The sequence below is a fragment of the Passer domesticus genome, chromosome 5 (genome assembly GCF_036417665.1).
Source record: "Passer domesticus isolate bPasDom1 chromosome 5, bPasDom1.hap1, whole genome shotgun sequence".
In the NCBI taxonomy this organism is placed as follows: Eukaryota; Metazoa; Chordata; class Aves; order Passeriformes; family Passeridae; genus Passer; species Passer domesticus.
In genome coordinates, this window is record NC_087478.1 from 9,072,491 (window position 1) to 9,099,949 (window position 27,459).

General features: G+C 36.7%; 1 protein-coding gene across 5 annotated transcripts in view; it reads left to right on the forward strand.

The window, feature by feature from the left end:
- The window catches only part of HGF (hepatocyte growth factor), a 57,436-nt gene that overhangs the window by 5,161 nt on the left and 24,816 nt on the right, over nucleotides 1–27,459 (forward strand). For 2 of the 5 annotated variants that reach the window (XM_064421884.1, XM_064421880.1), the window contains exons 2-7: nucleotides 7,109–7,274; nucleotides 11,882–11,994; nucleotides 12,604–12,718; nucleotides 16,779–16,921; nucleotides 18,622–18,742; nucleotides 23,372–23,490. In XM_064421884.1, the coding sequence (XP_064277954.1) occupies nucleotides 7,109–7,274; nucleotides 11,882–11,994; nucleotides 12,604–12,718; nucleotides 16,779–16,921; nucleotides 18,622–18,742; nucleotides 23,372–23,490 (777 nt within the window). Of the gene's footprint in view, nucleotides 1–1,786; nucleotides 2,250–3,568; nucleotides 3,798–7,108; nucleotides 7,275–11,881; nucleotides 11,995–12,603; nucleotides 12,719–16,778; nucleotides 16,922–18,621; nucleotides 18,743–23,371; nucleotides 23,491–27,459 lie in introns of those variants that run through there. The other 3 variants (XM_064421882.1, XM_064421883.1, XM_064421881.1) reach the window with 3 other exon arrangements.

Sequence of the window (27,459 nt, forward strand, 5' to 3'; positions counted from 1 at the left end):
TGTTAGCATTATCCTTAGCTCCTTGTGTTTTCATGCTGACCATAGGAGTGGGTTCCAAAGGCAGGACTTAGCATAAACATGAAGTTGGGTTCCCAGTTATATGGCAGTCTTTGCAGTTGCTAATAAGGGGGTGTGGGTGTGTGGTGTGAGTGGTAACGTTAAGCCAAAAAGAAATATCTTTTTGCATTTCCTGAATCTGCTCAACAACTAGACTGAGAGCCAACGCAGAAATACGGAAATCATTATTATATATAGATATTGTATGGATAGTTATATATATTTCAAACTACTTTCTAAAAATTGTGTGGTTTTTTTCCCCATAAGGCTCTTGTGCCAAGAAAATAAATGTCAGAAGTTAAAATATTCACATCATCCTCCAGGTACTTCTGAGAAACTGTTTAGTTTTGACAAGCTAGAGATGCCTCCTTGGACAGCTGCTTTTATTTTGGTGACTTTCCATCTATACAGCTGACTGCAGATTTTACGGGTATGGTTGGTAAACTTCTTTTACGCCAAATTATTGTCTTACATAAATAACTGCATTAAACTTAATCTGGCATTTTAAGCCTATCCAGTCCTACAAAGTTGTTTTCTTGGGCACAACTCAGATTGTTCCAGTTTCTCATTATGTTGCTCTGCCTTTCTTCCTTGTTTTTTTTCCTTTTCCCCCCAGTTGAGAAGTCATTTGGAAAAGGTGTTCACTTTTTTTGCGTTCTAGCCAGGAATCTGGATATTTCTGATACTGAAACAGGCAGAAGGAAAAGTCACAGTAAATGAAAGTTAAAAGTGTTGAGCACTAATTCTTTTTGTCAGAGTAACGCTGTTATGACTTGATTTAAGAGACAAAATTATTTAATGTATTTGTTGAAAAAGTGCTTTCAAATTGTTCACACAGATTACAATACTGTGATGACCCTATTAATGATGTTAGTATCAACATTCCTCTTTAACATCCTTTCTTTTATTTTTGTGACCACACTGTTAACTTAGCATGTTGTATCCAAAAACATTTAGTAACATCTACTTTCACCATCTGGTGAAGATTTGGTTTGTTTGTTTTTTCTTTTTTTTCTTGATGAAGCCAGTATATTTATGCTATCATACTGAGGCACACACTAGAATACAGTTTACCCTTGATGTTTTATATCCTTTAAGAAGCATTGTCTTGGAAATACTTTATTGAATATAACTAAAACTATCCTTTCTATCATATTTTATAGACAAGTTAAACACCTCACTGTATTTGCATGCTGGTTTCAACCCATATATGATGAGAGCTGTTGCTTGCTTTTCAAACCCCACTCACTGATTTTTGCTTGTTACACAAGTTCTGCCAAATTCTGTTTTATGCACATAAACATACTTTGTTTTTAATTTTTTTATTAAATTGTCAATGTTTATACTGAGATAAGCATTCTGCTTTGATATATCTGACACTGTGATAATACTTTGTTTTGCAGATTCTTGCTTTGCACTTTTTTTTCCCATTCAGAAATTTGTGAATATGAGTTATTATGCATTTTTTGTCAAGTATGGTGTCCCCTGAAAAAATGTTTGCTATGTTTACTGTATTGAACTGTGCTTTCCTACATTTATTTCAGGTGTGTTTAAAGTTGGGGATTTTTTTTTTTTAATTAAAGGTCTTTCATATGATGGTAGATTTCTGATTTCCCACCCCCTGTACCCAAGTTTTAAATCAGGTGATATTCCTCTCTCTTTTTCTTTTTTTGGGTTTTTTTTTTGTTTTGTTTTTTTTGTTTGTTTGGGTTTTGCTCGCTCATTGGGAAAATCCAGTTTTTCTTTATCTTGCAGTGATGATTGTTTGCAAAATTAAATTAATAGCTGATCTCTTTTTAGCATTCTGATCTGGCTATCAATTATAACACAAATAAGTCAATCTCTAATTAGTCCAGCTGTTAACTGCTCAAGGTCAAGTGGCTTAATTTCATTACAAACGTGATGCAAAATATTAAACAGAGATCTAGTATGCCAGTTGATAACTAACAACAGCATCTATGTCTGTTTTATATTTCTGAAATAATTGTGTCACTTTATATGACCATTTTTCTTCACTGGAATATATTTTGAATCATCAGGTTCTCTGTGCTTCCTGCACAACATGTGGACAATTTCCCTATTTTCAATATTTCTCCTCATGTCATGCTATTTTGTATTTCATTCTCCATTTGGAAGGACTGCAGCTGATTCCTGCAGTTCTCTGACAGCAGCAGCTAGCCTAAGGAATTCAGGTATCTTCATTTTCTTCATTTATTTTCCAATGCATTTAGTTTATTTCTGACATCTGACAAACAAAGAACAGTGATGTTCTTTGATGAGTATTTATATTCTTCAAAAACTGGAAGTTATAAAAGGTCCCCACACAGTTGAAAGTTTAGCTCAACAAAGCAAATAATTATTAAAATGCTCAAGTTCTGCAAGTCTAAACAAACAGAAAAGGGAAATAAAACTTAATCAAAAACCACCGACTTTTCATTAAGAATCCCAGTTAAAACATAAACATTTAATTTAAATGTATTTATCTTCCCATTTGGAAAACATGGTGTTTAGTTTGGATGGTTTTGTTCTGTATAACAAAGTCAGATGCAAAATTAAAAAGAAACAAAAGGAATAAGTTTTCTTACATTATCAGGAGACTTCACGATGTGTTTCTTTAAGAAACTACCAACGTTTGCATAAACTAGAGTGCAATTTGGAAACCCTGGAAGCTGACATACTGAGTGCATCATAACTGGTATTTCCTATAAGATTTTGTCTGTAACAAGTTCATAGAAGTAGAGATTTTTCCAGAGGAGGCAGCCAGTATGTTCCAATTGTGCTCCATAAGACTTTGCAGCCTAAAATGTACATCTTTATTAGAAAAAGCTGTAGTGGTGGAGGAAGGAGAAAGGGATTACCATGGAGCAGATAAATTCAGGTAATCTTGTAAAATTTTGCTGTAGATAACACAGGTAATGTTTTGATCTCATTGTAATGAACAAAGGTGATCTTTAGGCCCTGTGACACTCTGTATGCTATTTTGATTACCACAAAAATGTTGTCGTTCTTGCTGTAGTAGGTTTTTTACTACTAAATAGATAACGCAAAACAAAATACGTTTTGTGATCAGACTAAGACATGAGGGTGTAAAATTTGATCACTAAAAAATCTTAAACTCCTGAATTTCTGTACTCTCCTATAGCTCAGTGTCAGACCAATTGTATTCTGCAAGGTGTAAGTTTTGAGATGTGGAACATAATCAGGGAGTTGCAGAACTGAGAGATGTGTTGGTTTGAGAGCCCAAAGCCCTTTTTTGGTGTGGGACACAAGGCCAGAAGGGAGAAAACAAGTTATACTGCTGTAAATTTTCTATCAGCCCAATGGTAACAGAATACCTGGAGAGAAAGAGAGATCAACATACAAACACCTTTGGTGATTCAAACCAGTTTCTCTTATTAATCAAGAAGCTGTCTTTCTATGTTATTGCATACTGTGGCCTCCATTGCTCACAATTCTCTGTGTTACTGGTTCTGTTTTGTATTAAGATAATTAAAGTTAACCAGGTTCTAGAATACAAGCCCTGGAACTTGCTGGTGAGTTTTCTTACAAAATGCTGTAGAATGTCAGTTTTCTTTATCTCAGATTATTGAGATTATTTGACATGGACTGGAATTGCTCCAAGAAAAGGTATTGTTGGAAATCTTTTCCTCCAGGTGCCCTATAGCAGTCTCAGTCAATGATTCTTGTCTGAGAAGACTGTACAGAAACTTCATTTGAAAACCTAGTAAGGGAACTGAAAGGTGAGCTCTTGTAGCTGCAAGGTAAATGTCTTTCCTTGTGAGGTACCTCTTTTCTTAAGTAAATATTTGAAGTCTTTTATGAAAATGGGAAAACCAGCAGGGACACTATCGAAATTCCTTTTGAGATTATGGAGCACTTGTCCAATGCTGAATCCTGCTAGAGCAGATGTGTCAGTTCCCATTTCCTTGGGCACTGACTGAACTGTTCTCTTTTCTGTTCAGCTTCATGTTAAGAAACAGAAAAAGGCACCATCCTCACCTTTTTATGATATTTTTTAGGTTGACTGAAGAAATAGTTAGTGGTTGTTTCTGTTGAAGAAAAAAATGTTGGTTCATATTTGACTGGATTCCTTTGTGTTTGAATCAGCTGCTAGTATTTTCAAATTTAAGTGGAATGTCAGACTTCCCTGGTAATGTGATATGAAACTACAGGATACATCAGAAGACATGGCCCACAAAATGAGAAGAAATCCTGAATAATTAAAGTTTAAAAAATTGAAATGAATGGCAATCACAAATTAGTTGCATTGTATGCATGCTGCATACTAACCTTTAAATGGAGCATGCCTAAGACATTATTTGTGTTAACTTTTTTTTATTAATAAAGGTGCCTAATTTGACACAAAAAGAATATTGTTTTTATATATTTTGTTGGGAGAATTGTTAAAGTAGTGCTTTGCATTATTCTGATGTTTCTAGCAGTCACACCACAGATGCACTTGGCCCTTTGCCTTTTGGATTATAGGCAAGACATAGAATGTTGTTGTTTGAAAGCTAAACTAAATCAGGCTGTTATGAATTGCTAAATGCAAGATCAAACCCATAATCCTCTTTGGACAACTGCTAGGAAAAGAAGGACAAAAAGAAAAGGCAGAACTCTGTACCATATTTTTCAGTCAGAACAGAATTTCTTGATTTTTAGATCATATTTTTGCATGCTGGCTGGTGAATTTAAGAAGCTGTTATCTTGGGAATTAAGATAATTTCACTTATCAGTAGATGGGAAATGTTAGTATCAGGAACTGAAAGAAAACACTTTGATATTTCTCTACAGATTCTTAGCACCACTTGACATAAAAGTCTTGGCTGAGACAATAGAAAACTAACAAGTATGTCTTGGAAGATAATAGATTGAGAAATACACCACAAAAGCTTTATGGAAGATTTGTTTTTCTGTGGTTGACTTATATTTCTGAAATAATTGTGTCACTTTATATGACCATTCTTCTTCACTGGAATATATTTTGAATCATCAGGTTCTCTGTGCTTCCTGCACAGCATCCAGGTGCCATCCAGATGCAGTATTTCAAAGTGCTTTTTGAAACACTTTGGTCCTCTTATAGGTATAACCAAAAAAAACAAAAAGAAAAAAATAGCAGCTTCAATGTAGACACAATCGTTTCCAGTAACAGGATGCGGATCCTTAGGATGAGAACATTACCATAACAATTGTCTAAGCAGTGATGCATTTTGGGTGCATGTGCACTGCACAAATAGTAGGCTGAAAATGCTTAAGAGAGCTGATATGGGTCCCCAACACAGCACCAAAATTATTACCATTTGATTTTTTGATCAAAAGCTTCTTCATATAATAATAATAGTTCTATTTAAAGATAAATAATTTTTAATTACTTTTTTTTTGTGATTGGGATTAAAATTGTGAGTGGTTAGATGCTAGGGAGTAGCATAGTTTACTTTCATCAGTTCAAAAAGAAAGAAAGGAGAATGGGGGGAGGATTATTTTATAGGGATATTATAGCAGAGATATTCTGCTCCTTTGTTTTCCTTCTTTTTTTAAAGGCTGAAGCTTGATGAGATATAATGTAAATGTCTTTGTTATATTACTAGATGTTTTAGGGATAACTCACCACTGAGAGGTGTGATTTAGCTGAATCCAGTGAAAATGTGAACTCAGTGATCAGGATGGAAGTTCTGCACAGGCAACACTCTTAAGTTGGGTTTCCAGTACGTGAAGCTGGCAGTAACTCCTCCAGAGCCTCAGCTGTTGCAATTTTCAGTTATTCTGAGCTTCTGCAGAGTGCACCAAGCAAAATTTTACTGGCCTAACTGCACTCTGCATGTGCATGGGGATCTATTCAGAGCACTAGGCTGAGGTTTTATCTATTGGAAAACCTCTGGCGAAATTTAATAAATTGAACCTGAGCATTTGTGTTCTATTATTGTTGCAGAGTCTGTAGAGAAAAATGAAAGGACAGCTGTGAATACAGTTACACGGAAAGAAGTTATGGAAAATACTATTATCTACTCTGTAAACTAAGGAGGAATTTATGCACCTAACCTTACATGGATAAGCCATCTAATCCAAAAAGATGATCTGGGATCACTGAGTGAAATAGGAGAAATAGATCCACAGGGCAATTTATTCTCCCTATATTACTCATCTGACAGAATAGGGACAGTCACTGTCCAGATGTGCGTATCTGTCTTCAGAGACAATGGAACAGCCTTCGCTGATAGACTGGCTTTCATGGAATGCAAAGTAAAAATATAAATAAATATTGGGAAAATTCTGGAATTTTCTTGCAAATATCAAAGACCTTTGCACTTGTACTTTAGCCAAACATCTCTAGCCAATCTTCCTCCCTCCATTTGATACCTCTTCCACTGGGCTTTTCAATAGAGACATGGAAACAAGATCATTGTGTTCATTTTTGCAGGAATCTTTGCAACACTGCAGACTATTTTCATGCTATGTCTTCTGTTTGACCTTATAATCTTTTCTGTGAGCTAACAACTCCAGTTCAGTCACACTTAAACTGGACACAGCACACACTGGGACTTCACTGGAGCAGTGAGAGGACAAATGATCATTTTGTGTCACTTCCAGAATCCACTTCTGTTCACAATTTGTGATAAATATATTGTCTTAAGAACTGCTTTCTGCATTCATGAAGTGAATGATCATTTTCACTTGATCTTTTCATGGAAATATTCACAAAATCTCATATTGGGCATATTTTGCAGGTTCTGAAAAAATTTACAAAGGGTGAGAATTTTTCCTTTTACCCTTTTACAGCATTATGCAAGTATTTCTTTGAAACTGGTTTTGCTATACTTCCTGCTATTTTGGTTTTAAAAATGGAAGTCATTCCCTAAAATAATCAATTCATCTGCAGTATATGCTTATATCCTATTTTTGTGAGATTCTCTGTGCTTTAGGTTCTGAAGATGTTGTAATTCCTAGAAAATGTTTTCCATATCAAATGCCATCCTTAATTTTAGCATTCTTCTTAACAATTGTTTATTTTGTTGTGGTTCTTTTTCTTATTATTCTTCACATCTTTTTTTAGAGGGTAAAGGCAAAAAGAGAAATCCTCTTCATGACTTCAAAAAAACAGGAGAGTTGATGCTTATTAAAGTAAACAAAACACTGGAAGTAAAAACGAAGTTGTTAAATACCACAGAGCAATGTGCAAAGAGATGCAGCAGGAACAAGGGCCTTTCCTTCACTTGCAAGTAAGTTATGTATCTCATTTGTTTGGTTTTTTTCCCTAAGGAAACAAATAACAGTCTTTGATCAAAGGTCTCTCTGTCATTGTCATCAATGGTAGCTTGTACCAAGAACAACCTAAAGATTGTGATTTTTGATTTCAGTGATCTTGCTCTACCTGTCCAGAGAGTGTCAGTCTGAGGCTTTATCTGAGTTGTCTGTCTTCTTAGCTTGTTCAATCTGTAAACTTTTATATAACATAGCTGAAGAAATGTACTCATGTTAAGATGCTGATGACTTAGGCTGCAATGTAGCATTAGGTGAACACTTCTGAGATTTTTATGTCTGTTATAAAATGGTTATTGTCACACATCACAGCTGCAGTATTTCAGCACCACTTCAGACCATATTCTGTCTTCATTCTTTGCACATTACTCCTGCTGAAATCAACGGGAACCTCACACATGGAGCACAGATACATGCCCTGCTGAAGTTCATTGGCAAGTACTGTGAATCTGATACAATGGAATCAAACCTGGGCTGTGGATAGTTATGCTTCAGCATCTGCTGTCTTGTAGAAACACATCATGCAGCTGATCACTTGTCTGCCTTCTACATATTCTCTACTATTTTTTGGAACAAATCACTATCATTTTTCTGATGCGTTAGACTTACATGATCCCCCTGGCCTCCCTTAGTCTAGACCTTTAGCAGTCAATGAAAGGCATTGCAGAAGATCTTGGAGAGAGTGGATGACTTCTGTACTGGTGAGTACTGTATGTAGCTAAATGTGAGCCTGAATTTGAAACATAAAATGGTTTTGACAATTGGTACAAATAGAAGCTGGATGAAATGTGACAACAAATATTCTTCCTTGGCAGAGAAGATTCTCAATTGTGATTAAATTCTTCTATAAGCCTTAATTCCATTGTTGCAAGATTTCATTTGTATAGTTCTGTACTCTATATGTGTAAATAATGAGCAGAGTTAACTTCTTTCAGGTAGAAAATATTTTCCATGCACTAATATTTTTAACCTGGTACAAGCCACATCTTTCTCTATTGGCACGGCTTCCACTGATGCCATTGTCAAAAGGATCAGGTTGTATTCAAAACAGCAAGACATCCTTAAGTTCTGATGAGAGCAGCAAGGAGTATTGCAAAAAAGTATCACAGTATAAAACAAATTCTGAATAACTCCAAGAAAACAAAAATTCTAGCATCAGTTTAGGAAAACTTTCTCAAGTTGCTCCAGATGCTATCTTTTGCGTTCTGAAAATAAAAAGCAAATTAATATATGTCTGTAGCCTCTTTTATAATAAAATTAATTTAGAGTCTGTCAGAATTTTAAAAATATTTTCATGTTTTGTAGCTTTTTTCTTTTTTACAGAATGTCTGATGGATATCTTTGGGGGAATTTCTCCTTTAATGAATCAATGCAACAACATAAAGGAGACATGAGGGACTTTTGAGAGTACAGCTTGGAAAAGCCCTGCTCACAGATAACAGAGTGGCAATCTGTCATGCAACTACGTTGCACTGAATCTGGAGAAGAATTACAGATCCTGATGACTTATTCTCTGAATCCCTGCTTTCCCTGGTGGGCTTTTAGCAGGGAAGGTGCTAAAATCCTGCTTTAGCAGTAGAGGCGTAGGTGATGAGGTCTTGCCTGTGCTACCATTATGCACAGAGTGCATGGGATTTTCTTTGCAGGGATCTCAGAACATTCTTGTGGTTTCCCTTTTGGCCCCATATGGATCCTTTTGTAGAGTGAGCTGTTCTTTGATGCTACTGTAAACACACATTTTACATGTGTTCCCTTTTAAAGGATCCAGTGCTTACTAATGTTTCCCTTTTATTCCTAGGATCCCAGTCTTTAACTTCATACCAGTACATGGTTATTACAAGGTGAAATTTGTTGCCAACTTAAATGAAAACCAATTAGCTTCCTGCCTGCTGTGGGAGCATTCTAAAATAAATGACAAAATGACATTTTAAATGCTTGAAATATGAGACTTGAAATTTCCTGTGTTTATTGACATTTTCATTGGTTGATTCTTATACTCCATATCCATGCAGCAGTTCTCCATCACTTGGGTCACAGCAATGATGTTTTATTTTCTGTATGTAAGCTTTATGTAAGAATTAAAAATGGAATTGCTTTGTAACATAATTGTGACAATAGTACTGGGAGCAACAACATCTGTGCCTATGCATATTGAGGTACACAAGCAGGAAGAGTGTTAGGTTTCTTTTTTGCCAGAATGTGGTAAAAGTAGCAGATTTCAGGCACTACAGACTTGTAAAGTTTCAGGTACTCCTTATTTGCTGAAAGCAGGGGGGAAATTAAGAAAACTGTTTCTTCATTATAAGCTTCTGTGTCACATGCAAGTAAATTTTGACTATTTTATTGTTTAATCATTAGTCCTTGATGGTTTTAACTCTAACACTTTTTGTTGAAGCTAATATATGTAACTTTGAGAACAGATACTTTCTCTATTCCCTTTGCTGTCATGCTTGCACAGATATTGTTAATTTCCAGCTGAGTTACAAGATCCTTATCTAGACTTGTTTCTTTTTCATAACATTATTCCTAAAATCCTCCATCAAAGAACTCCTGAGATTCACTTACACTGTGTTTTTGACTTCATAAATCTCTGAACCTCTTTTTCTGCCTTCCCTATCAGTTTTGTCAAGCTGCTGCTGCTGAACTGTTTTATTCCTTTGTTTCACCATCCTTAGCAGTCCATTGCTCCCTCTGTTTTCCTACTGTCATCCTTGGGGTTTTTCCCAAAACAATTCCTATGGATGTAAAAAAAATCAATACAGTTACTCTTTTATTTATTATACAGGTGACTTTTGCAGGTGTGCCTATTCCTTAGCTGTAAAGTTGTCACTGTCTTGTCCTTTGTTATCTGCTTGGAGTGTCTATTTACCCAAGAAGGGATTCCAGTACAGACAACAGAGTTTCAGTACCTGTAAGAAAATCTACAGACTATCTCAATACAAAGAGAAACAAGAAAAAAAAATTGTTGTGATCGGCAGTATCAGTAGAAGAAATTCCAAGAATTTGCTCAAATATGTTGACTTTGGAGGTATAAAAATCCTCCAGATTTGGGTCCAAGAAAAGATTTTTACAAACTTTTATGTGCAGAACTGGTTGAAGCCAAACTGGAAAGAAACCAAAAGGCAACTGAAAGGCAAAAGCTGAAAGAATAGTTTGTAAACAATGCATTCTGCATCCCCACTTTAGGAGGGAGGAGCGGAAGCAAGAATGTAATTGGAAAGGCAGGAAAGGTCAAGGATATTTTTGTGAGTGATGGAGTGAGAGGCACTTGGATATGCTCGAATTTGAGAATCAGCCAGAAGAGAACAGAAGGCTGCACAAGGGCAGAGGGATGAAGGTTAGCAGGTTGGAAACATTTGGAGTCAACAGAGTAGAGAGAGCAGTTGGATGAAAAATCTGTTTGGTGATGGAAACGATAATGAAGAAGATGTTTGAAAGAAAGAAGGCTGGGGAGATTGGATAGGATCTTGTAGCATTTTTAACTGAAGACAGCAAGATCTCACACAGAAAGCTTGTATGGTGAATTAAATGGAGATCAAGGAACTTTTTGTTGAAGGATGCAGTGCTGAAGAGTATGGAATGAGGAGTAAGATGAAGAGGATGGATGAAATGTAAGAAATCTGTGTGACTCTTGGATATTATCAAGTAGTGTTAAAATGCCTTCTCAGATCAGAATAAAATATCTCAGAAGATATGGGGTGAATGGTAGACTAGAAATAATGTCAGTTATTTGTTATTTGGTTCTAATGAAAAATCAAGGAAAAAAGTTGCCCCCTCCAAGGTGATCAATTGTGGTTTTAAAATACTTAAAAATATTTTTACCTATAAGTAAAGACTATCCTTTCAAAACTGTTATGTGAGAAAATGGTCTGTATTTTTCATTTCAAGTGTTGAACGAAAGTGGTTTTGCTCTTTGGTTTTGTTTGCCTTTCTTGCCCTCCCCCATATTTAGTCAATTCAGCACATATTGTACTCACTCCTAGAAAGCAGTTTAAAATAAGAGAAAAAAGAAAACAAAAGTGAGCAAGGAAAAATTCTAGATACACTATCAAAGTTTATTTCATTAATAAAAGTATAAATAAAAATAATCTTGTTTTTAAACAGCTCTGTTTTTCTAGGCAAGAAACGGATTCCTTGTGCTTGAATTTTCCTCAATCCATCAGTGTGAGATACTTAACTATTTCAGAGGCATATTTTAAGGATAGCAAAGATGATGTTTTAGTATTCACATTTTTGTTTTTTTTCCCAAGGAGCAGCGTAACTGAGGACACAAATGCTGTCTCAGTCACATTTATCTAAGTTTTAAAATAAAGATCTTTAATGACAAGGGAACTCTTAGATTAGTGTGAACAACCAAACTGGTATTTAATGTAATGACCACATCAATTTAATTTCTTTGTTTCTTTGCTCTTGTCAGCACAGTTGTGGGTTTAAATAGTAATTTGGACTGTTTCTCTGACTTTCCCAGTAAAAATAAATCTGATGTCATTGCATGCTCCTTGGCAGGCCATGTGTCATTATTATAAACCACACAGAGATTTTTTTCTCATCCAGATTTTCTTTGCAGGGCCTTTGCTTATGACAGAGTTACAAAACGGTGCCATTGGTTATCCTTCAACAGCTTGACAAATGGTGTGAGAAAGAAGCAAGACCATGCGTTTGATCTGTATGAAAAGAAGGGTAACTGATTTATTTACTGATTTTGTTTTCCCAGCTAGGGAGGGTAAAAAAAACCCCTGAGGTCAGTCAGTGATTTTTTGGCTGTAGGAACATCCTCAGCATGGGTGCTTTTATGCATTTTGAAAGCTGCATACTACAGTCTTACTTACACATATCCTGAGTTTGCTGCCATGCAAATTTGTCTACATACTTGCTGTTGGTCACTTTTTCAATCTACATATTTGCCTACTGTCATACATACTAGTTTCGGTTTTGTACTTCAGTTTACTACTGAGCAGCTCAGTATAAGCTTGTATTAGTTGTCATTTATTACTTAATATTGCTCTTATGTACCTCGTTAATGAGTAGGATACATAAGTTCTCAGACAAGGAGTTTTTTTCAATCAGATACATTGGAAACATTTCCAGGATTTTTTTGGGGGTCAGATAGTGATCAGTATTTGGGAAAAAAAAAAAAGACAGGCATGTGTGTCAACAAATAAGCAGTATTTTGAGGAATTAAGTAGATAAAAGGTAATAAATATATTATTTTATATGAAAGCAGAAGATGAGCTTTAATTTTTCATACATTAACCAAATCTCTCATTTTCTTCTCTTTTATTTCAATAGATTATGTCAGAAATTGTATCATTGGAAAAGGAGCAGACTATAAAGGAACAATATCAGTTACAAAAAGTGGTATTCAGTGTCAGGCCTGGAATTCAATGATTCCTCACGAGCACAGGTAAGAGTTCAGGAGCAGAGACCATGGCAATAGTGCCCAGACATAAAGCATAAGAATTTATGGGAAAACTAACCTTAGAAAACAAAATCTTTTAGGTATATTCTTGCATTTCTTTAAGAGATGCTATTCTCCAGATCACAGAAAATTCTTATCTTGGACTTTCTGCAAAACGTTCTCTCCTAATACCAGCCTGTGTGTCTGTATCTCTTTCTTTCCTGTGTTGGGGATTCTTTTTAGCTGTTTATATCCTTTTGATCTCTTAGTTACTGGCAGAAACAAAACATCTGCATTATTTCAGCCCAGGGTCTGAAAGTTAATCACTGTTTTCTGATTGACTCCCAAGGAATGAGCAATTTTGAAAGCCACATTATTAGGAAGCAGGGGATAGTAGACCACCTATTTGTTCAGTGTATAATATTCTTAGTATATTTTGCATAGTTACTGTCAATTCTCTGTTATGTGTGAAATGCATTAAACTCTATGGAGCACTTAGGCCAGGCAGCAAATCCATGGAAAGGACTGAAGAGGCTTTTGAAATCCTTCCCTTCAGATTATACAAGCTGAAAATTGAGGGAGCATGTACCAGACTTATCTTTTCAGAGTAGGATCTGGTACAGTGAGAAACTGAGGCCAGACCTACACCTTGAGAGTAAATCTAGTTGAACTCTATTGGCTAAGGAAAAAGAGAAGAAAGCCAAAACCTGAAGCCAGTAAGAGTAATGGTAAAAACAGATTCATCCCCGGCAAATGTTCCCGGAAACCAGTTAAAGCACTACAAAGTACTGGTCTACTTCTTAACCAATTCTCTGTAAAAGTTTTTGTACTGGCTTTAGCCATGTAGATAATAAAACTTTAAGAGACAAAACCAAAATGTCCTTTCACCCATAAGCTTGCTATCCACATTGCTGCCTTTTGCTCCAGACTCCCAGGGTCAGCAATTTGTTTAGGAGGAGCCAAATTGGAGATCACTGGTGAGGAACTGGGCTGTGCACTGCTCAGTCCTGTCCTGACCAAATCAATCCAGTGTGCAAGAGGATATCTTGGAACAACATTAAAGGGCAAAGGATAGTTGAATTCTGTCCTCTTATGATGTGTTACAAAGCTGAGCCTCAGGCTTAGACTTACTGGACTTGGCTCTTACAGTATAGATGGCAGTGTCTGCTGGGAGCATATCATAAATACCAACAGACCCCAAAGCAATGACTTCTTGAGACTCAACACCTTGCAGTAGATATCTTCATCTTTCAGAAGTGACAGAGTTCTTAATCATTGTAACCTAAGCAAAAATGAGCATTTATTCTACATAATATAAATGTGACTTTATATAATTAGAGAAAGGAAAGTGTCTGGATAGCACACATTATTATTAAATTGCATTTTAATACACAGCATACACAGTTTTATCACATACACAGTTTTATCCAGTGCATTTGGACAGCCACTCTTCTCTGATGAATTTTATGAGAGTGACTATTCTCCTGCCTTGTGCAATAAGTCTAATTTTTAAAAGGTCACCGGATAAATGAGGTGGCTGCATGCTAATTTTGTTTTTCAACATCAGAAAATATGATTTCATCATCAGAGGCATGAGGGAGGTGGGAAGAAGCAGACAGTAGTGGTGTGTTTGGAAGTTATTACTACAAAAGTCTTAGCTTTGTAGATCGGTTTTTCTCAACAGCTGATTATCACAAAGTGCCATTGTAAAATGAATCCCTTTTTCATATTTAAGGGAGAAAAGAAAAATGTTTTAATGATTTTGAATTATATTTCTAGGAAGAATTGAAACATCTTGAAACTTTAAACTTTTGCTTCAATCTAACAAGTCATATTTTTATTTATTTGTATTCCATCAGAACACAGAGATTCCCAGCAAAACTCTGCTTTTTGTTATTGTCATCTCCATCCTAGTACAGATTTTAAGACTCTTAGAGAGTTTTAAATTAAAAAGTCCAATGTAAAAAGGTCTAAAAGGGAAATGGTCAAAGAGCAGACCAATGCTTCATAGACTTTTGGCTAGTTTCCATGGCTTTTGTGTGGTTGAATCTGTTTTTACCATTACTCTTACTGGCTTCAGTTTTTGGCTTTTTTTCTTTCTTTCCTTACCTAATGGAGATGAACAAAATCATCAGTTTTAGGAGTATCCCTTTCTTCCACTTCTGAGTAGATCTTTACTGCAACTCATCTTTTCCTTTCTCAAGAACATTGCTTCAGTACATGTTGAAGCCATTTTTATATCTGACCCATCTTGCATCCCTAGTGCTACTCATTTAGACTTTTTTTTTTAGTGCTCTTACAGCATACCTGGTGTAATTTGAGATGCCTTTCTCTATATTTTCTAATGAGCAGAAAAGTTAAATAGACTATTCTAATATGCACTGACAGACCACTTTACCACATATGCACGTGAGAATGTCTCATCAAAAATGTTCACCTGAGGGTCTTTAATTAAAAAAAAAATTAAGATACTTGCATTATAAGACTATAGAGGAAAAAAAAGAAGCACCAATTTTATAGGCAGCAGGAATGACATAAAAATTAATCTCTTCAAGCACCAAAAATAAAAAAGTACCTTTATGTAGTGTTTCCATACTGCATTGACTAGAACCAAAATGTGACTAAAAGAGGTATTTTTCACTTCAGTTAGTGCAAGTATTTAATTAATGGGAATAAGATTTGAATAAAATGTCACCTCAAAATTTTCTTCTTGTTTCTCTCTCTCAAAGCACTCAAAATAAAATATTAGATATTTTCAGAATAAAAGGTGCATTATTTCTATTTCCACCAAGGCTTAAATATTGATAAAAAATGGAACAAATCCTATAAATTTCAAAAAGTAAATGTATTAAATTCAGTTGCAAGTTTATGTGATCCCCTATGTAGTTAACCCAGTATTTCAATTAACAAAAAACCTTCATGAGACAGATCTCTGATTTTAAGGTGCTTTCTAACTCCAGAGATTTAGCTGCTGTTTTGTATTGCTGCAGTGTAACTGGTAGAGAAATCCAATGAAACTGGATTTGTCTGCAACGTGCAGCATGAGCTGTTGAAGTGGCATTGAACAGACCAACTCTGGGGTTGGGTTCCTTACTATGGGGTTAGCTCTTCCTTATTTCGTGGGGTAAATAAGCTAGCATCATTTTTAAGTGTAAATATTTATGTATCTCTATTACATAAAGTGCGTGTGCGTGTCACTGTGTATGACATCGTTTCTCTATATGTAAGCACATACTTTTACAGATACCTGAGAAGAAAACACCTTGATCCTGCACATGTTAAGTCAGCTGGGGTTTTGTTAAATGTCTCAACACATACAATGCAATTATGAGTGGGTCTGTAAGTAGCAGACCCTAAGGTGACCACAGTGGGGCTTGTGGCAGAGCAAGAAGGAATGTGCTAAATGACCATGAACATTTTTTAGCTAAGAACGGCTAAAATGGCATCTGGGGAAATCTCTTGTGCTGAAATACAAAGCAGTCCCTGGTTTCAGGCAGTGAAAGCCTCTCAGTGAGGTGTAGCACAGACTTGGTCACACTTGCATGCTGCTGATAATCAGTTCTTGCTGCTGCCTGACCAGGGATGCAAAGAGATTTCTCTGCTTGTGAGTTTCACATAGTAGGTGAGCTCTGAGCCCAGCTGGACCTGCTGTATGTGCCAGCATGCACAGGACAGACAGGCTTAATCTGGCTACAGACCCCATCGACCCCTGTCCACCCAGAGCTCCTGAAGGAGAATGCAGTGCAGGCTGGCAGGGAGTGTGTGACTGCCTCTGGCTCTGCCCTAGATAGTTGTCTCTGGACAGCTGAGGGATGGGAGTAAAACTCTCTTGAGCACGCTATGGGCTAGACAAATTGTCCCAGATTTAGGCCATTTAGGTTGAGTAATCCCAACTGAAGATGTCTATTTGTGTATGGACAGATATTTGGGTGTGTGCATTTGCTTAGACAGGGTGGAGGGAGAAGGAAGCAGAAATGTGATTGTTTCTAACTGTTTGTAAAAATAGTATGATTAACCCCAACCTTTGCATGCTCTTATACTGTAATGATTGTCATTTTAAAACTAGCTTTTTGCCTTCGAGCTATCGGGGAAAAGACCTGAGGGAAAACTACTGCCGAAACCCCCGAGGGGAAGAGGGAGGCCCGTGGTGTTTCACCACCAGTCCAGAGACGCGCCACGAAGTCTGTGACATCCCCCTCTGCTCAGAAGGTAACCAAGCACAGCTCCTGCAGAAAGCTGCCTCTGCTCTGCTGGCAGCAGCTGCACAGAGCTCCCAGTAAGCACTTTCTTGTGGCCTTTAGAGAAAGAATAGGTGATTTCTCGGCAAGAGTAACTCATATAGCAAGAAAAGAAGTTGATAGAAGAAGAGTAGGTCTTGTGACATTCCAGCATGCTGAAAGGCTCAGCAGCTTTTTTCAGGTTATGGAGGAGTAGCTTGAACCATGAAGTTGTGCTGATCACACAAATGTGATCTTTTTTTTTGCTGGTCTTTGTGAATCCATTACAATTTCAGTATTATTATGTGATAAAATCATCTAGTGCCATTCCATGGTAAAATCAGCTTTTCGTCTTCTTTTTGACGAAAATATAGATACTGGATTACAAGATGAAAGCTTAAGATAAACATGCATTTTGCTTTTTGAGTAAGTACTGTAAATAAGTATATCTCTCTGCAAATCTAACCCCATTTGACTTTCAAGTCAGAGAATTAGAAAGACACTTTATATGCCCGTTGCATTTGTTGACTTTTAAGTTCTATTAACCTCCAAATTAAGCTCTTATATCTTGCTAATCAGCCAATTCAGTTCCAGTCAATCAACCTATTTAAATCTTCAAGATAGGATGCCTTCAATTTTCCTGCTAATGTGTCACATGCAATATCTATGCTGTCCTTAGGAAAGGAAGAGGAAAAGGAGGGAGGGAGAGAGGGAGGGGGGAAGTGAGAGAGACTGGGAGGGAGAGAGGAAGAGGAGGAACAGAATAATTTACATGGAGCTTAAGAATTGTTAAAATCTATCATTTAAAGATAAACTTATGCAAATGGAATACTTGACCTGGAGCTCACTTCAGGATGAAGACTTTGGTAGCTGGTATTTTGTGATATCTGTAATTCCATACAATAGTATTTTCTAAATGATTCTTCCTCACAATTACTCTAATTAGGGAGTACTTGAGAAGTTTGTCTACAGTAAATTCTGGTGAATTTTTTAATATTTTCAGACCTTTCATTCTAAATGTTGTTCAACAACGCTTCAAATTCCTCTGGTAACTTTTGACCACTCTCCCTCCATCCTCCATGCCCCCTACCCACTTTCCCAAACAAGGACTGAAAATGTATCTTAGTTTAAGCTGCCAAAAACCATTATCAAAAAAAGATACAGTATCATACATAGCTGGAAGTGCTGGATATATAAAGAAACATACTTTAATGCACTGAAATTGGGATTTTGCCAATATTCTGCACTTAAACTTGTCCTGCAATTATACTGTGATTTGGAGTGATTTAGAAAAATAAATGCTGCTAATTAGATACTATCACCTTTAAAAAATACTTCTTCCTTAGCTATGTGTCTCTCTCTCTTACTAACCATAGGTAAGGTTAGTAAAATATTGATAAGAACATGAATGACTCTAGTAGCTCCCCTCTACCTGCTTTGAAACTGTAAGTGTCCTATAAAGTGATATAAAATTTAAGCATCTGGATTAGCACTAACAGATAAAATTATATTCCAAAGAGCATTACACATACCAACCCAACAGAAAGATGTCATTTTTTATACCTCTTTAGGCTGGTATCATTATATAAGAGCAGGGACACGTTGGGGTTATGTTCATTTCTTTTTTTTTTTTTTTTTTTGTGGTATAAGCATTAATGTAATAAATGACTAGTGTCCATTTTTTTTTCTTAGTTGAATGCATGACCTGCAATGGAGAGAGTTATAGAGGGCCAATGGATCACACGGAGACAGGCAAGGAGTGTCAGCGCTGGGATCTTCAGAGACCACACAAGCACAAATTTCGTCCAGAGAGGTAACCTCTCCTACCCCCAAGCAAGACCATGTGGTCATAATTTGAAAATTACACACATTCTGGAACCAGCTGAGCAAAACTAGCATTAGTTCAACTGAAATTTATGGAGTTCACCAGTTTTAGATGCTTGGGCTCCTGGTCCCTGGTGTAGGCTGGCTACTGACACAATGGAGATGGAGGATGGAGAGGAGAGGCTGTTTTGTGCAGTTCTGGTTACATCCGGTGCCTGACTAGTGTACTAATGCTGCTACTGCTTTAATTGATCAAAAATTCCTCCCTAGTTCATTGGCAGTAAATAAATAACCTCTGAATATTTCTGTATGTATTGGTATGCAGCTGCAGTCAGCTTGAATACCTTAATCACATAGTAAGTAATGATTAAAAGTAATAAATTTTTGTTAGATCTCTTAACACCGTTGATGAATATAAACTTCCAATATTGTCAAATAACAGTATCCATCCTCCTTTTTGCAATATTGAACAACTTTAAAGCTCTAGGTGACCTTCCATAATAATCACATTTAAGTATCCAATTTGTTTGACTGAACTGTTTGACCATTACATGTGTTTATTCACCCTGGGAAAGGATTTAATCATTCTGTTTAGCACTTTATGAACATGGATTTCTTTATTAGAGTTGTTTTCTATTTTTTTTTCTTCTTTTTTAATTTAGGCACTGATTCACTGTGCCAAAAGCTGAGTCAGAAATAGCAAGACAATTTTCATCCCTGTTAGTGTTTGTCCTACAGGGCCAAATTCATCCAACTACAAAGGGTCATCTATAATACACACTTCTGAAAGTATTGTGGGAGGGAGAGGCTGGGAAGGGGTTAGGCCACACAGAAGGGGGGCTCTGTTCATCTCAAACTTTACTACAGTTTCATTTTAGTTTTATTCTGGATTTTGAATTAACTCCATTTATATATTGTTTTGAATAAACTTAAACTGCCAGACAAGGACTGCAAGAATCAACAAAATCAGAATGATTAAGACCTTCCACTGAAAGTATCTTTTTATATGTTAAACTGTTTCACCAAATAAAGCATTTTTTTTTATTCTGAGAGATATGGGTACTGCTAGATTTTAGAAAGCCTGATTATTCAGCAAAATATTGAGGATTTGCAGTTTTGGAGCTTATGTGGTATAATCTGTTTTTTCCCTTGGCTTGGATGATCAGTTTCATGAATAATAGCAGTCTATCCCATTGTTCTGCCACAATAAATATTTTGTATTAGCAGAGTGGGACTGAAGATAATCTGTTTCTGAGTTTTGCCATGCACTTACTGTGTATTCTAGAATAAGTCACAGAAACAGTTTTGTTCCTTTGGAGTGAAACATTTATAGAACTCATGGGTACAAACAATAATAATTTTACTGTCAGGAGGAAATTTCTTTTTTTCCATTAATTTCTGATTGTTTTGCAAAATGACTTTTCAGACTAACCACAGTCTTACGAACAATCGTCTTCCTCTTTGAAATAATTCCTTCTGAGAACATCTTCTTGAAAGATTTCAGACAGTAATAAAGTGGTTGTTTTTTTTTTTTTAATCAAAAAGCAGCCCATCCAGATTGAACTGACTTGAGTGGGCTTTCAGAAGAGTAATGCAGTCCAGCATATTTCTGATATACTGATGTTAATTAGCTCTGTGAATGGTCACTAAAAGTAGCAGCAATTATGCTTTAATTATACCACATTTTTAAAATACTGAAGGTTTTGGTTTGCTGGCTTGCTTGTTTTTTTCATAGTTGTATAAGTTGGAAATAAGAGAAAAGGTCTGGAAAAAATGACCCATTAAAACACAGCATTTTCTAGAGACACTTGTAGTATGTCTTCCAGGTGTAATGTAAATAACCTGTAAACCAGGAAGGATTATCTGGACAGATTTAAACCTGTTTTCATTTAGGGCTTCATCAGTTGCAATGATGAAGAAAATGAGTAAAGATGGTAATCTTTCCAAATGCACCAGGTGCTCTTGGACAGTGCTTTTGGCTCAGGGTAAATGCAACTTACTTTTCTGTCACCTCAATGAATTACTCCACATTTACTCCCCTCAGAGGTCAGTTACTGAAGATCCTTACTGTCTGCTTAGATGTGATTGAAGCGAGCAGAAGGATTTCTCCCAAACAGCTCCTGCATGACCCATTTCTAGCTGTTAGTGGATGCAGAATTTTATTCTGAAACTCCACTTCTCTTGTGTTCTCCTCACGGGCACAGCTATGCCTCAGGATGGAAGGAAGACCACTGAGGATATTGTCTTGGGCATAGGGCATCATAAGGGGGAAAAGTTTTTTGTCCTTTTCTGCTCAAACTCAAACATCCTGTGAAAATATTTACTATGCAGAGGAAAGTAGGGTTGAGGTGTATCATAGGAGGTGAATAACATCACTTTATTAGTACCCTGGTACTAATAATTTATGCTAATTTATATCTCTTGTATGAAAATTTACTTTATAAAAAATCAAGTTTCCAGTCCTACATGTCTTAAAAAAACAAACTAACAAACAAACAAACAAAAAAAAAACACCCAAAAAACTAAAGTCTTGATTTTGAAACCAGATATTTATCTTGATGCTTCATTTCAGTTCTGGCAATGAAGTACATTTCAAGGGGGAAAAGCCAGAAATATGTAGAGTTCTAGAAAAAAATCTCTGACACCTCAGGCTCTTTCTTAGGGGTAAGAAGGGGTCTGTGCCCAAATGTACTAGGGAAGGAGGAGTGTGTACAACAAAGAGTCAGCCCTCAGGGAATCCTGCATAGCCTCACTGCTGAATTGTGTGGAACAGTTTGAAGCCCTGTTGTTTATCTTATTGCTAATATTTGTTTCTTAAAGGTGTTAGTTGACCTTTTTTATAGCAATTGTTGCTTGCTGGGTATGAAGGAAGACAGAAGCCTCCCTTAATATTGGGGGAAGAACTATTGACTGGGAAGTCTAGTTTTACTCTAGAAATGGACAAGTAGATCTAGTCAGTGAAAAGATATGGCTCACAGGCGCTACACCATCCCATGAAGACACTCAAAGCTTGATCCTGGATGAACATCTCTATCTAAGTTTTAATTAGTAAATAACCCGTGTTTGATATACTGTGGGAATAGGCCATATAGTATTAGGAAGGATTCAATGCAAAGACAGACATTTGCATTCTAGAACATGGATTCTTTGTATCAAGAGCTGTTTCAAATGCATTTTGTGAACTGTGACTGCAATCACAGTTTGCCATTCCTGGACTCACCTTGGTTCTTTAGTGGTAACATGCACTTTCCGTGTTATTTGACAAGGAAGGTGTTCCACCAGCATCAAGGCTCATCACTGCCTCTACTGGGATGCCAAACCCATATAATTTTCTGCTCTATTATTAGCCCATTAATTATTTTTTTGGGAAACCCATGGACACAACTTGTTCTTTACAGTTTGTTTTACAACTAGCAGAAAATAGGGTACAGCTGCTAGATCTGAAATTACCATGTTCTTGACTGCCTCACCCAGTTGGGTGAGGTTTCTTCTTGGTGGTTTCATTGTCATTTTTGTTTTCTTTATGTTTTTTTGAATTCTACTTAAATCTTATCCTTGTCCCTTGTATAGATGAAGGAACCTGCCTTTTCCTAAGAAATGGGAGATCAAGTTGCAAATGGGTCAAAATTAGCATGATCATTGGACAGAAGAAGCATCCTAGCAAAAACATACACTTGTAAATCATATTTTCTTTTGCTTGTGTGAAGCACATCTGCTTGCAGTTGTAAATGGATTCAGGTTCCCAAGTAGTTAACTTTATTGCTCTCTTACATACTTTTCAGGTTTTCCTCAGAGGCAAATCTACTTTTTGTTTCTTTCGAAAACACATTTCAATAAAACTGGAAGGCTGAGACAATTTGTATTCACTAGAGAAAAAAACCCAACCTGATGCATTTGTCTCCTTCAGGTTTACAGATGTTAGTATCATGTATTTACACAAAAAAACCCTACATATCTTGGATATCTGATAGTCAGTGATGGCTGTAGGAATGTGGAAACATTTAAATATAGCACAATATTATCTAGTCTTAATGAGGTAAAGTGAGACGGAAGTTATGTACTTATTTTTCTCCTTCTTTCTTCCAATGCTTGAAATGAGGGCATGACCAAAAATAAGCTCTGTTACAAAAATGGAGTTATCATTAGCAGCAAAGCTGCTCAAAATAGCTTCCAGTTTGAACCCAGGGCTGTTGCACCGAAGAACCTGTTTTCTTAATGAGTCCGGCATGGCAGGCAGTATTTAGATAATCCACATTTAATTGGTCTGTTTAAAACAAAAATGAGTGGCTTAAGTGTCTGGTCATCAGTTGACAGACACAAGAGCAAGAGTTTAGCAATTAGTGGAGTTAGCCTATCCGGTACCCTGTGCATTAGCACAGCAGGGAGCCCCCTCAGTGGAGGTCTGATCCTCCTGCAGATTTGGAAAGTGTTTATATGTTATTAACTTTTTAACAGCATTAGAAGCATATTTGCATCCATCTTACAGGATCAGACCCAAGGTTAATAGGAACCAGTTCTTGTTTGCCCCTGCTGAAATCTGTCCTTTAAGTACCTTGTAGAAGGCAGTGCAGTGTTGCCAGGAAGACTTCCCTGACACGTTTCTCATTGTGGTTTGCAGATATCCTGACAAGGGCTTTGATGATAATTACTGCCGCAATCCTGATGGCAAGCTGAGACCATGGTGCTACACTCTTGACCCTAACACCCCCTGGGAGTTCTGTGCAATTAAAACGTGTGGTGAGTTCAAGCAAAATTTATTACTTCCTTTTCCTTTCCAAAATCTGGACACAGATATTTCAAGCAGCGTAGGACCACCGCTAGTTCATTCATTGCCCTTCAATGGCTTTTAAAACATGGCTTTCAAAGAGAGTGTCCTATAAACACTTCATATTTAATCTGGACGGGAAAGAAGAGTTGTGTGTTACTTACCACAGGAATATGTGTATGTCTTATGTACTGTAAATTGCATTAAAATGTATGAAAATCAAGAACTAAAAAAGTGAGGCAACAAAATCATGAGGATCTCTTGTGCAGTATTGGTTTGGCCATGCTGGACATTTGCATTATCATTTGAGAGTGTCAAATATCATTTGCTGCACACACACACAATCCCTCCTCAGTGTCCTCTGCTAACAACTCTTTACTGCTTTGCAGTTCTAGGCCTTGGGTCCTGCACATTATTCAGTCTTGTGCTGAAGATAGAATTACTCATTTCCACATGGGTCTCTCTGTGATACTCAGCACTCCATATCAAAGCAGCCCACAGGCAATGAATTTCTTTTCATCCACCAGTTACAAGATGGTGGCATTTGTTAACCACTCTTTAGAAACAAGGAATTGAACCAGAGTGACATTAAGGTGTACAGTTATTGGATGCTCACTCTGAGATGCTCTTGTATGGCATTTGAGAGCTTAGTGCATCATGTTATATCTACAAAGCTCAGATCATCTTAACTTTGGTGACAGCTGTGACAGCTCTATTTTACTGATAATTAGATGTCTTAAATGTGAAGTAAAGGGACAAAAAAGGAAGGTAGAACTCTTGGTCATTCCTTTAAAACTCGAGCAAAATAATTTTTCTATACTTTCATGGTAATACTGAGGCTAAGGCAGGTGGTAGAATCAGTTTTACTGAGACTTGCTTTAAATATTGGAAGAGGTGGCAAGGAAGAGGTGTAATAGCTCTGACATGAAACTTTGTGAGTCGTTGCTGCCTAAAGAGGGATTCTCCACCTTTGCTTAGAATTCTTATCAAACAAATTTTGCCACATTTTCTGCCTGAATCACTAATAATTCAGAATTTTCTCTCCTTGGCTCCTCATAGCTTAATGACTGAATCTTGGAGATTCAGTCTGGTCTAACCAGTTCATCAATTTTTGAAATCCAAGGGTTGACTAAGAATTTTCTGTACCACCTGATGTAGAGTAATTTAACTTATTCTATCTTATGTCATTGCAATTCCAGTATAAGGTAGTTAAAATATCAAAATTATTCCACTGTAAAAAAGGCAAAGTTATTTTGATACTTTGGGCAATGTCTAATCAGGTTCTCCAGAGGAAACTTGGCAGGATGGCTGCTTATTTTGGATCAGACACCCATTAAGTCACACCCATGTTGAAAGTCTTACCTGTGAACTACAGGACTAATTCATGTTTTTTTATATCTAGACTTACTGATAAAGGGGAAAGCTCAGACTGCCTCCTTTGTGAACATAGTTGCTTAGCTGTGTTAACTGAATCATCTTTAAATTTTTTAGTTGCTCCATTAATTACGGAGCTGCTGCTTTGGATTTTTGGCCTGTGTTGGTTTGGGTTATGTTTTGGTTTGTGGTTTGTTTTTTTAAACTAAACTGTGCTTCCTACACTTCTCCAATTATTAGATAACGTATGAATCATGTGCAGCATACTAGAACTGTTCTTTTCCCCTGTTACTATTATGAAAAAAAGTATTCCGAAGTTACAGCTGACTGTTTCACAAATGCAACTTTTATAAACCTTTATCCTTTGGCATTTCCTGAGCTGATGTGTCAGTGTTCTGAGGATTCACATCTGGCTTTGTTGGTCACGTAAGCTTATGCTTCATGCAACTTCCAGTATCTACAGTCTGGCCTCAGCCTTATAAAATAGTTGGGTGGGGGATCTCCTGAAAACTACTGGATTATCACCTTTGTCTACCAAGTCATAGCAGAGCCCTGAAGAAAAGGTAAAGATCAAAATGAAACTAAAAACAACTCCCAAACACAGTGTAATGATTTTCATATTGTGATGAAAGCCTTTTGTCTCATTTCTAGGCAAAAGTTCACTGAATGAACTAGAAATTCTTTCCTTCAGTTAGAAACTATATTAAAATCAGTGGAAATTTCACATGTAAAACTGTATTTTCCCTGCAGAATACTGTATCTCTTTTTAAATTAATAAGGCAACCTCTATGAGAAAAAAAGTTAAAAGTAGGGGTCATGAAAGCTTAATACAGCAGATATTTTCAAAGGGTTTTTCTCACAGGCATATGACATTGCCCTCTGTGTTAGATGCAGTGGTGCTCAGCGCTTTCCTTTATAACCCACTGAGGGAATTTATTGCTGATGCTACTGTTAAATCACCATCTTGATGGCCAGAATACTAACAGAAATTATTTCAGTTTTCTGTCTTTCTTGAGGCTCATAAAAAAACTGTTTTCCCACCTCCTAGCAGGGAGCCCAAAACACTTGGCTATTCTGGGTTTCGGTGGCTGCTCTGTTTCTGATGCTGGGGCTGTTTGTAATCTCAGAACACTAAAAAGAGAACATCATGAGTTATAGGTCTTTATAGCTTTGTGGTTTGGATTCTCACACAGGTTTTTAATTCCTATGCTGAGGACTGTTTATTTAATTTACAAGAAATACTAATTAGGAAAAATGCTTTGCAAATCCATGTTCTTGGACCATATACAAAAATGTAGGTGTCCTCTCTTTGGGGAGTGACCACAAGGCAGCATGCTGCTTGTGGCTTTTTGCTACATGTTGTGAGTGCTAGTGTGCTTTATAGCCAAAATGCTGACAACAGCTCATATACAAAATTTTCGGCAAAAAAGTTGGTGGAAGGAAGCGTTTAGAAAATAAATATGGTTTTAAGACTGAAGAGAGAGAGGGCATTGTAATTTTACTTCCAAGCACAGAATGCAGCATAAAACATTGTGGCTTGCAGCCAGGGCTGTGAGAAAGAGATGACAGGAGCAATTAGGAATTAGAGATGGCTCAAGCTGCAAAAACTGGATTTGGATTAAGACTTTTGGGACCCCAAGACTGGTTTGAAGTTGCTCACATATGTGTCTGTGGTTTTGGCTTGAGACAATTTTTAGTTAGAAGAGAGGATAAAAGGACAACTAACAGCAATGAAGAAGTGTAGGATGAAATGAAGAAATGGAAGCAATGCCAGCAAACATGAAAAAGGAAAATGACTGTTATTTTGGCATAAATGAGAACATTGACTACAGGGAAGACAGGAATAGGGAACTAATTCTGTTTTCTTTAAAGCCCAAACGGATAGCAGCTCCTCTATAGATGAGCTTCAGAGAGGTGCTGAGACCCATAAAGGAAGCTACATATATCAGTCATTTGAGAACTGCAGAGCTTTTTGGAATTACTGTGTTAAGGACAGTGTTTCATTGATGCCTATCTGATGTCCAGCCAACCCAGATGCCTTTACTATGGATTTAGCCTTTGCTACCAGTAGTCATTGACAGTAGTCACGGGTGACCAGAGCTTGAAAAGCCTTCAGAAAATTCAATAAAGGCGTCAGTTGGATGGGAAAGAACAAGTAATGAAACACCAAAATTGCGACTCTAGATATAAAATGAACTGTTGCAGTGTGCCTACAGCTTTTAGGAAGGCAAAAACCCACTAATATTAAATTAGTCATTCTTTAGAAACAGAGATTTCAACTGTCTATTTGAATGCACAGTTCTGATTAAAGAGTTATTTGTTGACTCGTACATAAACAAATAAAATTAGGCTCATTTAAGGTTAATATTTGTGTAAGATAAAGATGTTTATAGAAAGAGGCAGGGAAAAGAGACTGATATTTAGAAGCTGATAAAGTGTTACCTTCAGTCTTGCTTTACAAGGAGACACAGAATAGGTCCAGTGTTCACTGTTTATGCAACAGCTTAATCCATATTGCCTCAAAAAGGATATTTCTCAAATCCTTTTCATCATTTCTATGATAATTT